This window comes from Dreissena polymorpha, chromosome 4 (genome assembly GCF_020536995.1).
Source record: "Dreissena polymorpha isolate Duluth1 chromosome 4, UMN_Dpol_1.0, whole genome shotgun sequence".
Classification (NCBI taxonomy): Eukaryota; Metazoa; Mollusca; class Bivalvia; order Myida; family Dreissenidae; genus Dreissena; species Dreissena polymorpha.
In genome coordinates this window covers 138,459,682-138,475,182 of record NC_068358.1, presented here as the reverse complement: position 1 = coordinate 138,475,182, position 15,501 = coordinate 138,459,682, and the positions used below count along the sequence as shown (strand labels likewise).

Genomic DNA, 15,501 nt, shown 5'->3' with positions numbered 1-15,501 from the left:
GTCAAATAAGATTAGCCTGTGCACACTGATTAGCCTGTGCAATGCGCACAAGCTAATCAAGGACGACAACAGCGAACAACTTCAGTGCCTTCTGCGCTTTGATTATCTCTTTTTACTGTACATTCAATTTCTTTAATTAACACTATCAACTTTTATCTCACAAATACTGTACAGTATTACTTTTAGTCTCCTATACATTCCTTCCTTTAATTTCTTGCACTGACACGTACGTGATAATTGCTCGTCTACGTGTTGCGGGATTCTATTCCGTCAAAAGGATAAACCAACCACTGTAACACATGAATATCACTTTATTCCTCAACTTCACACTAAGTGTGATGAAAATGTTATGAAGAATAATGGTCATGGTATGTTCACTCATGCCTTACGGCTGATCACAATGGATATGGGATTATATAGTACTGGGGAATGACGATTTGTTAAATTGATTGAAAGCCTTGATCGACCAAAGACCTATAGATAATCTATAGGTCTTTGGATCGACGGACTATAAAAACACTGTAACTGTAAATATTACCCTATGACAACAGCGCACCTGCGCATAATACTCGAGAGAGGGTGTTACAGTATAAATAGATATATAGATAAAAATAAATGAATGAAAACCTATCGGACGAGTTGGATCGGTTGAAGCAACTTATTTGCACTGTGAGCAAAATACCGAAATGGTAAATAAATTTTACGATAAAAAAGAAATCGTTTAGTTATTTAACTATATATGTGCGCAATTCATTTTAAATTTCACGAGGGCTTAACGAACACTTTCTGTATTTTGTTAAAAGACACATGTAATGTATAGATCTACCAGTAATCCAAATATTTCAGATTTGTGAGCCATTTTTGCTTCTGTTGTTGTTGTTTTTTGTAAAAAAATAAATAATTCAAAGCATTTACTGACACGCGTAAATGGACAGCCCATTTCTATGAACGAGTCACTTTAATTTTGACCTACATTTTTATATAAACACACGTTCTAGTATTAAACCATTGATCGCTGAAAGCTAACATTGAACTTGACCCCAAGCCACGCTTTTAAGCTGTACAGAGAGCGGACACGTTTCGGTCGTTATGCGACTGTATTCAAAAAGGTTATATAAGTTTGGCTTTCGAAGGTTCAAGCCCTGTTCAATAGGAATTCATATGGCTATTTCTTTGATACACATTAACAATATATAACATTTGAAAGCATGCATTACACAATGGTATCTGCATTATATAACTTATGTAACTTAACGAATCATTGAACGTCAATTTTTTTCGACCAATCAGCAACAAGATAAATGTCATGTGACTCTATTTATGTAAGCCTAGATTTTTGACAGAAAGGAGAATTTGTACGAAAGGCATGTGTATAACAGTTTCAAACCATGGTTGATCTAGCTAGGCAAGCATTTACTTCGAAGAATTTTGACTTAGCTGCCGAAATTTACGAACGGACAATACGTGAAAATGGACCTAAAACTGAATTATTGTTAGGATTAGCCGACTGCTTTGCTAGACTTGGCCAATTTGACAAAGCTTTCCAGTGCTACTCTAAAGCTTCTAGGCATGGGCCTATTTCACCAAAGGATTTGAAACATTTAGTGTCGGCTCTAGTGAACATTGTGAAGCAGGATATTGTGATACCTCCTGAAATGAACAAAATTGTGATGTTCGACTGTCTGCTATGTCGAAATATGCTGTTTGACCCGGTTACTATACCGTGTGGACACACTTTCTGTAGACCGTGTTTAATAAAAAACCAGTCAAAACAATGTAAACATTGTAAGGCTATTCATCCGCATATGAATATTTCAAGAATAAAAACAAACGTTTTATTTTCACAAATAATAGACAAATGTTTTCCAACATATCGAAAAGCAGTAGAAGTAAAACAAAGTGCAAATGATGCTATGCAGTCCTGTAGATTTGAAACAGCAATACAGCTGTATACTTCCGCATTGGAGTTAGGTAATTTTTCCTTCTTTGTTATTAAATTTCGATTTATTTATGTTTTGAAATGTACATGTTATGAAACGTCGCTTATATAATGATAGTTACTAGACGCTTGGAATTGTTATATAAAATGAATAAGCGTCTTAGTGACGGTGTATGTGTAGTTTACTCCTCTGACGGAAGATCCTACGCTGTAAGTTGAATAGACGAGTTAGTTGTTATTGTTTACATTCGGGATTTTCCGCGCATGCGCACTGACTGGTTGGCAAAAACACTGGTTACAGTAACGTAAAACATGTATAAAGGGCTTTTGTTTAGTCAATAAAATGATAATAAATACGAAATAAACATTAAAACTCTTTAAAAAAAAGTGCAAATATAGCATATTTAGTACCAAATAAATGTATATTCACAAATAAAATTTCCTCTTCATAAAAATACGAAGTAGTTATTAGCATAGAGTAAACGTGATCGGAAGACTTAATACTGACAATTCCACAAAACAAAACAATAAATTAGCCGTATTCTTTCTGATAATAAGACTTGAATAAATTATATTTAAACACTAATAAAACATATTTTAATTGTATTATAATTTTAAGTGGTGTGGATAGTGTTTTATTTCATCAGCGATCAATAGAGTCAGAGGTGCATTTAATCAATTATAAAAAAGCCCTAAAAAGCGGAATACAGTACTATTTTTAAATATTGTGGTAATTTTCTTTTACATTGAATGAATTTACGTTTCGTTTACATTGAATGAATATAAATTCAATTTACCATACAAACGGAAAAACCCTGCATATTAATTACCCAAATGTAACTGTCTTTGCATGTATATTAAAATCTCTATTAGTAATAAGGAGTGATAAAAATATAGCATTTTATGATAGATGCATATATTTAATTTATCTAACGGCCCCTTTTGTGACTGCTTATGTTCATGATCGTGTTTCGGACCCTGCAGTTATGTACAATCTTTACACATAATAGCGGAGTTAATTTTTGCCGGTACCCGTTAAATACCTTAATTGCATAGCAGTAAAATTGCACAATATTTAAATGTATAGTTATTAAACAATGTATTATTAAGTTTAACTGGCTAATAAATATATACACTCGTTCCCGTTAATACATTTCCGACAAATGTCTTCATTTTTGTTAAAATATTTCATAAAAAATTAACTTATCAGTATATTTAGCTTTAAAATGTGGCTTAAATGATTGCTCAATATGCCAAGAGATGACATAGAGGTATCGTGACTTATGTTTACTGACCAGACACTCGTCTGCAACATGTGGTTTATGCAGGGGTCCAAGTGTAGGTCCTTGGGTTTATGACACCATGTTTTCTTTGTAATTGTCTGGACAGTATCCGATCATAACGAGATAATCGGTTTGTGATAACAAAGGTGCAATTATACACCGGGATATAAATGCTGCAACAAAGAGTGCCAAAATTAGTGTGAACAATAAAATAAAACAATTACATTAAATAAAAGAATTGATTGAATGTGTAAGAAGATTGAATGTGTAAGAAGGTAAGTTTTTCCAGACACATAAAGGTTCAAATCAGTTACCCTATGTCGCGTACATACAATTGACCTATTCGTTGTTTGTTTTTATCCTTATTTGTTTTCGTTCATTAAATTTAATTAATTCTAAAAGAATTTTAATTTCTGAGAAGTTTTTAACTAAAAATGGTCGCGATGAAGTGCCAAGTAGAGAGATTTTTGTTTAACCACATACCGAGCTCTTAGATTGTGTTCCACTCCCGAGTTCGTTGTCAGTAAAAACAAATAATAATAAAAACAATAAAATCGTTCCAAAGATGCATTTCCTTGCATGCTAATGTTTTATTCAGACATAATTAGTAAAATTATATTCGATATTGTGCATGATTATCATTAAAAACGAAGATTTCGTCAACCTTCTCTATATGCGCTTATATAAATTGCACCTCTTTTGCCAACCAGTGGGCGGAGTCTAAACTTTGCAGGTGCGTGTGACGTCACGCGTTAACTCGTCTATAGGTTTATTTATAAACAGTTTAATAATGCAATTTATGTTAGCAAATGTTTGAGCGGCTTAGTGGTTAAAACACTGATGCAAGAACTGGGAGGTCCCAAATTGATTAACCATTCATTCTTTCACATGGTTGTCCACGTAATTGTGGTAGATAAGTTGCAATTATCCAACCCAAGGTCGCCGTGGTGTAATGGATATGGTGTCCGCCTTGCGACCGGGAGGTCACGGGTTCGATCCCCACCGTGGGAGCGTTCTTTAGATCTCCCCCAAAGACACCAAGTACTGGTTCTAGGCCCAGGAAACGGACTCGAGAGCGTTTATATAAGCCTAAGGCTTTCGACGCAATCGAGCTAAAATAAATAGGTTTAAACTAATTATCCAACCCACATCTGTAAAAACCTCCTTGTTGCTGGGAGTTGCAACTGGAGATTTTTCATGTCAAGTCTTCTGTCTGGAATCCAGGGGACTCTTTAAAAGGTAGATTTAGCTACATTTAACTTTTCAGGCATAAATAACTTAAAATAGATCATACATTTATCCATAATGCTCAAATTAAAATAACTTACTTGTGCTTGCTGAATAATGACATTAATCCAAGTTTCAAACACAACACTTCATGAAAATGTGCAAGTTTGTTTGCAATGGAAACGCAAAGTATTCTGAATTTGAAGGGATGCTTGTGAATACATTCACCATCCAGGTTTTTTTTCTCCACTTTTTGGGAAGATAGCCCATGGCTTTGGAATTGGGAATTTTATCGGCATTTTCATGAAATTGGGAAAATAAATTCATTAGCCTTTTTTTCCACACGAAAAGTCCACTGATTAGGGAAATACTAAATTTGATTTAACTCTTTATAATCATTCAAATTAAAAGAAAAAAATCATATAATACTTTGTTAGATTTAATTGAATTAAAATTGAGATAAAATACACATAAGACTTCTTTAAAAAAAAAAAAAAAAAAAATTTTTTTTTTTTTTTTTTTGGCAATTGGGAATTTTGTGCCACATTTTGGGAAAAAAGGATACTTTTTGGGGTTGGGTACATAGCCGAATTTCGGCTATAAAATGGGGCCAAAAAAACCCCTGCCATCTTCGAAATCCACAGCAGGATTAATCTTGTGTCTAATCAACCAATCAGACTAAACCAACTATCCCTGAACGGGAACCTGTGTAAGATAAATCAATTTGTCAATTCCAAACATTCAGTTTTATTATGGTTTTAATCAACTTTTTGTGAGAATTTATCAACAAAAACATGCAAATTGATGTTGATGGTAACAGTTATGCATTTGTAACAATGTATCAGGTTGATTGAAATCGATTTTGTAGGCAAACTCATCAAACTTGAGACTTATTTTTTTTACATTTTAACATAGAATTTCGTTTAATCAGTAAATAGTTAATAGTCATAGCTGTATGTATATAATCATGAAAGAAAGAATGAACTGGTGGTATGATTTTACTGAAGACTGAACTATTCCCCTTAACTCAACTACTTAGTCTTATATGGGGCAATCGCCATATTGGTGATGCACTCAATAAACTATTAAAGTAAAACTTAGTATAAACTAAGTTGGTTGACATGTCAAGATAGCTGCACACCATAAAAAATTATAAGACATGTCATTGTTAAAACATTGGATTACAGCAGGCTGTTTGAAGAACTGATAGTTTTTACATCAGTTACAAGTATTGAGAAACTTGCAGCATTGGTTTACTTTGTTAATTTATTGAAACATAAATAGGGTCCAGACCAGTAAGTATTAAATTTTTTTTATAGTTATTTTGAAATTATTAGTGAGAAAAAATTTTTCTTTGTTCTAAGTCCATTCTTTATTATTAACTATAAGAATGGGTTGGTGAACACAGGCTGTTAAGTGAATAGTCAACAAAATTTGTAAAACTGCAGTTATGAATTTAAACAATGAACTTACATGTATCATTTCTCAATCCGTCATTTATTTAATAATTATAATCAGTGCATATTTAATACTTCATAGTTCAACAATTTAAACAGGAGATTGAGTTAAGACTTACCAGAGAACAACAATTACACAATTTAAGTGATATTGACTATCTTTGAACACTTCACATCTGACTTCATGATGGCACCATCATGACACACAAAATCAAAGTCTTCACTCACTCAGCCATAAATCAACCAATCAGAATCATTTATACCAGAAAACACACTCTGTTCAATGTTGTGGAAAGAGATTAAAAGCAAAGCTGGTTTTGGTAGTGCCTATGTACTAATTATAGTACCTAAGTACTTATTATGTCATTACAGTCAAAAGAGTTTAAATTAAAGCTGCTTGAAAACAGTATAAATGTGCTTTTGTCAAAGATCGATAAATGTTACTTTATGATTTGTATGTGGCATACTCATAAAAGAAAAAACAACAACAATTAATTAAAACAAATATTTATATATTATTAATAAAGATGTCTTCTTCTATATGCATGGGCAAAATTATAAGGTATGCCAAGTTCACGTTGGGTACCAGGGCTTTTTCTACTTCTGTGAGAATGGCCGTTTTTCACAATTTTGGGAAATTTGTGACTCAAATTTTCACAATATCAAGAAGTTCTGGACTCAAATTTTCACAATTTTAGAAAGTTTGCGACTCATTTTTTCACAATTTTCAATAGTTTGCAACTCATTTTCACAAAATGGAGTGCCAAGGCCCAAAAAGAGGAAAAAAGCCCTGGGTACTGGGCTCTAAATTGTCAGGCCCTGTGACATTGGCACCAAATTCAGTACTGTGAAATTAACTTGGTGTGCTCTTACTAGGCCATAGTTTAAATATATAACCCCTTACATTGATGATTCCTTATTTTAAGGATATACTTATTTTGTAATTGTGGTGTCACCTTGTAGATTACAGCCTGAATTTAGTCAGGAATATCGTGACGAGTTGTGTCGCAATAAGCTCAGTCCAGAGAGAACTCGTCCAGACATCTTGTGTTTCTGATAGAATATGTGGCTTTAATGGCACTGTAAAAACATTGACCATATTTAAACATAAAAGATAGAGAAAACATAAATAATTGTTAGCATCACAGGGATTTGGAAGTAAAAATGGGTAACATTGAATTAATGCCTATCAATATTGTTGTATTTCCATCCTTAATTAAAAAAAAACATTGTGTTCGTAGAAATAAATATTGTAAAGTTCATTAAGAATTCTATATTTATGTCAGTTTTGTTCTTCTGTATTAGTTTATAAATATGCCTTTGTTGCAGTGACATAATTTTGCCCTCAGAAGACTTCATTTAAATCACACCCCTGGTTGGAGATGACGCATAATGCATTACAATTGTATTTATATGAACTGATATAAGTTGTTGTTTGTTACAGCTCCTAAAGACCATCTGCTGCTGAGCAATAGATCATATGCATTCTCCAGACTTGATAAGTATCAGGAGGCCCTCGACGATGCTGATCATGTTCTCAGCCTTCGCCCTGATTGGCCCAAGGTAATGTCAGCTTTTTTTAACCCTTTGCATGCTGGGAAAATTGTCGTCTGCTAAAATGTCGTCTGCTGAATTTATAAAATTAGCATTTTCTTCATTTTTTTCAAAGAATACTATCAGAATAGCAAACAGTTTGGATCCAAACTGTTTGCAAAGGCCTTAAAAATTCGGTTCCCGCATTGTAAGGGTTAACCAGCTCCTTTTGAAGTCATTTTTGTTTAAGGCCTTAAAATCTCAATGGTCGTGGTGTCTGCGCTGCAAACAGGACTTTGATAGCCGTTTGTTGAGCGATTAAATTATCTTTCTTAAGACATTGAGAAATGGTTGTACCAAACCAACTATATTTGTTGATTAAGAGTGTCTCTACAAGCCCAAGGCCTGGACTCATACAGAGTTGATTTATTGACACTTAATTTTGTTTGTGTAATTCATTATGACAAAAGTTGTGTTTATTTAATAAAAATTCAACACAATTTAAAAATTGAGCGAAAATTACATTCACAAATGTCTTTAATAATAATATTGCATTATTATTACAGGGGTTCTTCAGGCGAGGATGTGCCCTCTATGGACTTGGTCATTATGAAGAATCAGTGGTGGCCCTGTTGCAATGTTTGGCCCTTGACTCTTCTATTGAAACTGCAAAAGACTACCTCTCTAAGGTGAGCAGATCAGGTTCTGCAGCTCAACAACTACAGGGGCATTTTCTCAAGTTTTGTACTTGGCCCATACATGTTACTCATAACCAAAACACTTCTTCTCAGTTGTACAATTTCTAATTATTTTGCTTTATCATGTTATAATCATGTGTACATAAATACACACAGCTTGTAGCTCTCCTAGATCAATTGTGCGTTAAATTTAATGAAATAATGTTAACAGTAAAGTGCGTGTGTAGAAACAATGTCAGCAGGATAATTGTAGTGACTTAGTACATTGTATATAATAATATATTTGACATCGGCATATGTCCTGTTTGCCTGTTGTATTCATGTGACATGCCCAACAAACAGGCCGTGAGGTCATGGTCTAGGTTGTCTGGTCAAGCAAGCCAATCCCCATGATTTTGGTAAGGCAAAGTGGCAATGAACTGTAGTTGAAATAGGTTCAATTTGATAAACCTGGCTTCTGACCACACTGCAATTATATTATGTAAGTACTATCATTCTAATGAACAAAGAGCATATTCGTCTAGCTCTTAGCTTTTCTTCCTAATGAACATTAAATGTGTGAATATCCCAGGTTTATTTTGATTAAAATTATATAATAAACTGTAGTTGTTTACAGACTTGGTATTAACATGTTGTTTTATAGTCGTGTAACTCAACATGGTAATATAAGTAAAGCAATAAAATTACATAGGAATGAAGATCTTGAAATGTTGTCTGTAACATTTGTTTGATTCTATATTATGAAGATTTTGCCATTTAGAAACAGCATTTTTTAAACAAATACAAATCACGAAGTAGTTAAATCAACATAAACATTCTTTTTTTGTACATATATACATTTACCACTGCTATGCTCATATTGAAATCATCAAATATGAACTTATTGAAGAAAAAAAACAACTTAATAAATATCTGTGGATTTATCATTACTGTTGTATTTTGAGTTTAAGGTTTAACAATTAATATGAACCGGGTAATTATGTACTGATAAAAGTGTTATGCTATCTTTAAAGCAGAACAAAAATGGGTACAGAAAGTGTGCAATTCATGTACTGACAGTGACATTATTGGTTTTATAACCATCAGTTTATATAACGTCTCACTGTAACATGTTCCAAATAGTGACACACACGCTTTTATTACATATTAAATTAAATAATAGGTATGGATAAGCTTGTTTAAAGAAATGTGGCTTTAATAAAAATGATTTAATTAAGCATACTTAACCCCTTCCCACTTAGTGCAAACAGCATAAAATCAGAACAGCCTGCAAGTTACTCGCAATCTGTTCAGGTTTTATGCTGTTTGCTGCTCATCAGTATCTAAGGTTTGGAGATGAAGCCTTAACAACTTGAATCTAGTAAGAAAGGTCTTAAATTAAATATAACTTTCTAAAGGACTATAAATGCGTGAAAATATGAATCTATGTGGTAAAGGGTTAATGAACACTCATGTACAGTTTAAGCCAATAATGTAGGACTATTTTCTCCATAATTGACCAAGATAGACCACTTCGTCTTATTTAGTACATATAATATAAAAGGTTTATTTTTAAACCACCAAATCTGTGTGCAAAGGAAATTGAATCCTAATGCCCCCACCTGCACACAAAAAATATATTGAAAGGAAGTTAAAAATATTTGATAGGAAAAAATCTGTATGTAGCAATTGATAAAAAAAACTGTAAAATGTAATTAAATAAGTCCCTTGGTCAAGTATCACAGTTGCTATTAGTGCTGCCATCAAGTCTGGACTGATGAAAGTCACACCAACAGTAGGTCATGGTAGCAGAAGTGGTTTATTTACATTTCAGGCCCTTCACAATATCATTCTCCCACTTGCCCCAGACGACCCAAAAGCAGCCGAACTGCAACGGGAGCTGAACCCCAGCCTTCTTGATCAACTGATTCGCTCAAATTTTGATGCGTCGCTCATGCCTGGGCGTGTGACGGTCCAGACTGTTCATCAACTGAAGCAGATCATCACAGATACAGTGAATACTGCTGCTAACTTCCTGGATGAGAAGTGTCAAGCATTTAATCCAGAGGTGAGGGGAGGTTTTGGTTCTTAGTTATTATTATCCCCCGCCAGAGGCGGAGGGATATTGTTTTGGCGTTGTCTGTCCGTCCGGCACTTTTGTGTCCGGAGCCATATCTTGGAAGTGCTTTGGCTGATTTCATTGAAACTTCGTATGAGTATATATATGCATAAGAGGATGATGCACGCCAAATGGCATTGTACACCATCTGTTAAAAACAGAGTTATGGCCCTTTGTATCTTGAAAAAATGCTTTTTACTATAGGCACTTTTGTGTCCGGAGCCATATCTTGGAAGTGCTTTGGCGGATTTCATTGAAACTTGATATGAGTATATATATGCACAAGAGGATGATGCACGCCAAATGGCATTGTACACAATCTGTTAAAAACAGAGTTATGGCCCTTTGTATCTTGAAAAAATGCTTTTTACTATAGGCACTTTTGTGTCCGGAGCCATATCTTGGAAGTGCTTTGGCGGATTTCATTGAAACTTGGTATGAGTATATATATGCATAAGAGGATGATGCACGCCAAATGGCATTGTATACCATCTGTTAAAAACAGAGTTATGGTCCTTTGTATCTTGAAAAAATGCTTTTTACTATAGTCACTTTTGTGTCCGGAGCCATATCTTGGAAGTGCTTTGGCAGATTTCATTGAAACTTGGTACGAGTATATCTCCCCTGCCAGAGGCGCAGGGATATTGTTTTGGCGCTGTCCGTCCGTCTATCCGTCACTTTTGTGTCCGGAGCCATATCTTGGAAGTGCTTTTGCGGATTTCATTGAAACTTGGTATGAGTATATATATTGATAATAGGATGATGCACGCCAAATGGCATTGTACACCATCTGATAATAACAGAGTTATGGCCCTTTGTATCTTAAAAAAAATGCTATTTTAGTGTCAAATATAACACTTTTGTGTCCAGAAGTATATAGGCGGGGGATATCAATTCAACGAATTTGCTTGTTTTATATATGAGCTGTGCACTGTAAAAAGGTGGTTTAATGCATGCGCTTCAAGTGTAGTCCCAGATAAGCCTGTGAAGTCTGCACAGGCTTATCAGGGACGACACTTTCCACCTAAAATAGATTTTTGCTAAGAAGAGACTTTCTTGAAACAAAAAAATATCATGTAAGCGGAAAGTGGCATCCCAGATTAGCCTGTTCGGACTGCACAGGCTTATCTGGGACAACACCTTACGCACATGCATTAAAGCCTTTTTTCGCAGAGCACGGCCCATATCTCTGTTGGTACTTTAAGTTTGTAGCAAATAAAAAAGAGACAGGTCATGGAACTATAGTGTCCTAAATCTATGATCCTTGTAACACTAAACCGAAAGCTAAATCATAATAACATATATTTCAAATTAATATGAAAAAAACAACACTTGCTTATTTATAACAATAGCATTTTTTTTTTAAAGGCCTCAACAATTTAGTATGGTCATTGTTAACTGTTGGTTACATTGTATTTGGCTTATAGTTTTGTTATTATAATAGCATATTATAGGGGCACGAACATCCTTACTGATTACAGGTATCTAAAGTAGACATGGCACGAGATCGTCAGCCTGTCGGACATTGCCGACGAAAATTTCTTAAGGCCGACCGCGAATTTCAAGATCAGCGGACTCACAGTCCGGTAATTTTAAAAGAAGACCGTAATTGTCTTGCAATATCTTAACAAACAGAACTGTTTTGGTTTAACAAGCAATAATGATTTCCGGACAAAATCAGCCAAGTTTCATCAACATTAGTAGATTTCACGGCACATTTGGTAAATTCAAAGAGGGATTCCAAAATCAATATCAGTTAACCAACTAGAATGATGTGTATGACTGTGTATAAATAAAAAAAGTTAAATCAGAAAATAATCTCAGTTATGTGAATGAATGGCATTGACAGAATATTTTTAGTAAAATAATTATGTACATTTCTATTTAAGAGTAAAACAAAATCACTTAAACCACACGCAAAATTGAGTCTGGTGAAATTAACAACTAGAGTGTACATTTTTCATCTTGGAAGGACTGTCTATCGTGTACATTGATTCTGGTGGTCTTTTGCCATGTCTGCTTAAGGCTATTGTATTTTCTATGTCATATGTTTACAATTACCACAAAATATTTAATGAGCGATTGATTGCTTTTGTTTTTTTCGAGAATGTTCAGATTGCAAACTTGTATCTCTAATTCATTCGTACTTTACAAAGAAGGTCATGACATACATATCAGATAAGAGCAAATGTACTGCTAAAATTGATAATGGTAACAAAAGCTTTTGCTACTTGACAGGTCATTAACTGACATAATTTGGTTAACAAAATCAGTAGCCCCTTAATAATTTGGTTGCAAGCACTACTACATCATCAAGTTACAAGAAACCCTGTTTTTTTTTGCTTAGAAGTAAAATCAAAAGTACATATGCTATATTAGAATTTTATTATTTTTCAGACTTATGCTACTGGAACAAGTTTTGAGAGTGCAGAACCAGGCCCTTCAAGTAGTCTAAGATGTAAGTATGACCATTTTGTGTATTTAGTGGCACAGAGTGTAGTGGTATATCTTCACACGTTCAAGTGCGTCTATTTATCTGTTTTATAATATTGTATCTTTTCATGTACTTTCTATGACTGATCTGGTTTTCTGTCTTTGATTGTTATAAAATCTGAACATATATTTATAAAATGAATTGGTAAAACACCAGTTAAATTTTGTCTCAAACACCATACATTTACTTTTCCTTTTAAACAGTACACTGATAATAATGTTATTATTTAATGCTCAGTGATAAAATATAGAACATTACAGGCAAAATATTTCTCTTGATCTTTCTCACAAGCCTGACAAAGGAGTACTTTTTGAAATTTAAAATAAATTTTAAGAATATCATTGATGCATGATACGTCACTAGTTATCATTGCAAATCAGAAAGAAGAAAAGATAAATACTAATAAATGCTGAAACTTCAGTTACAAGTATCACTTACTTATCAGCTCTAAAATTGAAAACATGAGTCATAAAATGACTTACTCCTTACTAATGATTGCTAAAAGCACAGTCAAAAGCCACAATTAGTATATAAACATAATCACAAAAACCTGTTACAGTTAACTCCCATGGTTTCTCAGGTGAATGACCTAAGGAATTTTGCCCTCGTGCTGAGCTGGTTTCAGTCAACGTACAATAAAAAGACGTATCTTTTAATACCATGTTTGTTTTGTTCTTTTGAAATGTAAACATGTTAAAGTTATTGTATACTATATGTATGATTAATCCAATAATTTTGAGATATTATGTAATTAAAAAAAAATCATATTATGTTATGTAACTTTTTATGCAATATCTGGGGGAAGGGAAACCTTCACAAAAACTACTTTTTTAAATCACTGTTAATAACATAAACAAATTAAAAAAAGGAATAAATTAGTTTAACATGGCAGTCATAAGGCTTAAAGCTCTACCTTCAATGTTGAAGGTGTTTGCCTGTTGGGGTGTATTTTACTTGTCTCACAGTTGAACTTTTAACCTTTCATGATGTTTTATAACAGTTGACTTGTTGAACAATGAACTCTTGGTGACCGGCCTTCTATATGAGTTGACATGCATTCTATGAAATAAGCTTGACTTATTTGGTAGTCAAACTGTTCTAGGTGAATTGAATGCAAAATTAAGGCTTGAGAAGCTAGGAATTTCAGAATTTCTCTTCTACAATTGTCTGTTGTATTTACCTTTCTTGTTGAAACAAGCTGTCATTACAGCTGTCATAACATCTTATGTTCTCAACTTCTGTATTCTGTACTAGTTTTAATATTTATCATTTATTAAAATCTAAGTTTTACATAGAATACCAAGTGACAAGCACTGGTACATATCAATATATCAGATGTCTCATTTAAATCACTTCAGTTTGAGTATAGAAAGAAATGTTAAAGGTTAAAAAATGAAAACATTACAACAATTGTAATTGACCCCAATAATGCCATTGAAATGTGATCTTTGATTGTGTAGACACAAACTTCATGGTTCAATATGGAACAGAATGCAACAGATATCCTTATTCTTAAACATTGTTTATGCACTTATGCACAATATAATAAATCATGATAATATGTTTAATGACTCTTTTAATAACAAACAGAATCATTTCATTATTTTGTTGGGTGTTTATGTGAATATAATTTTAAATGTTTTCTGATTAATTTATTTAAAAATAATAATCAGGAAATTCTGAATTGAAGCCTCCTGGAATGCAGTCCAGGAAAGCTAGAGCCAAAGGTTGTCTGTTGCTAATAATGATGTTAATAATATCACTTGTATAGCATCTGACCCCATATTTTGTAATACATGGTCAGTTAATTTATGAAAGGAATGAGCATACCTACCCATGATTTGGAATTTGTTTTGAGGTGGCATTATAAATTCAAAAAAAAAAGTTTCCTGTTCAAATGTTTGTCTAGATACCCATGTGTTGCAGGTGTCTCAGCCCCCAACTCAAGGGCAGGGACTCCCGTGATGATGAAGAGAAACTTCTCTGAATCCTCAAACCTGGCCGGCACTGATGATGGTGCGAGCTCCAATGTTGCAATGGAGACTAATCACCAAGGTGCGGATCAATCTTTATAAATCTTTGCTGAAGTTAACTTTTTTTAATGACATTGCTCTACCTTATCATCATTTAAACCATCATTTCTTACTTCATATGATTTTAACTGCAAACTTTATTGCTTTATTGTGCTTTTGTCTTTAAAATAGTGATTGCATTTATCATTGTCAGTTATCTGCTGAACAAATTTGCCTTAAAGATTTTGGCCATTAAGACAGTGAATAAAAATGCAAAATGATAATTAATTCAGTACAGTTTGTTAATGCATGTGCATTTAATGTGTTTATCTGGAATAAATTATTACATTCATGTGAGTGCAGTACAAAAACTAAATGAAACATATTTACATTCACTATGTCAAAGTTATAATACAGCATAGACTTAGAGAGATTGTACTTTCATGACGCATTTCGGTTTAACCATGGTAAAAACATCGCTCACTATTCTTGTGATTTTTTGTCAATATTTTTGTTGAACATGCTGCACACCTCAAATAGGTTTAGCCGACATTTAAAGCATTCTTATCAATAAAGAATACATAGAGAATAATAGGTTAGTGTTGATTATAGATCAGGTTTATCATGCGAGGCTTAGAAAACAAAAAGCACAAGCCTTGGCGAGTGCTTTTTCGTTTTCGTGCCGAGCATGATAAACCTGATCTATAATCAACACTGACCTATTATTCTATTTATCCCACTTTTTATTCAGTAAACTTTT

At 33.5% G+C, this 15,501-nt stretch overlaps 1 protein-coding gene across 7 annotated transcripts in view; it reads left to right on the top strand.

The window, feature by feature from the left end:
• Positions 1-1,313: 1,313 nt before the first annotated feature.
• LOC127876891 (LON peptidase N-terminal domain and RING finger protein 1-like) overlaps positions 1,314-15,501 on the top strand; it is a 153,020-nt gene continuing 138,832 nt past the window's right edge. For all 7 annotated transcript variants that reach the window (XR_008048136.1, XR_008048137.1, XR_008048139.1 and 4 more), the window contains exons 1-6: positions 1,314-1,971; positions 7,351-7,469; positions 8,006-8,128; positions 9,951-10,184; positions 12,633-12,693; positions 14,656-14,784. Coding sequence is in view for 1 of the 7 variants with exons in the window: in XM_052422398.1 (XP_052278358.1) it covers positions 1,389-1,971; positions 7,351-7,469; positions 8,006-8,128; positions 9,951-10,184; positions 12,633-12,693; positions 14,656-14,784 (1,249 nt within the window). In the remaining 6 variants the exon portion in view is untranslated. The remainder of the gene's footprint in view (positions 1,972-7,350; positions 7,470-8,005; positions 8,129-9,950; positions 10,185-12,632; positions 12,694-14,655; positions 14,785-15,501) is intronic.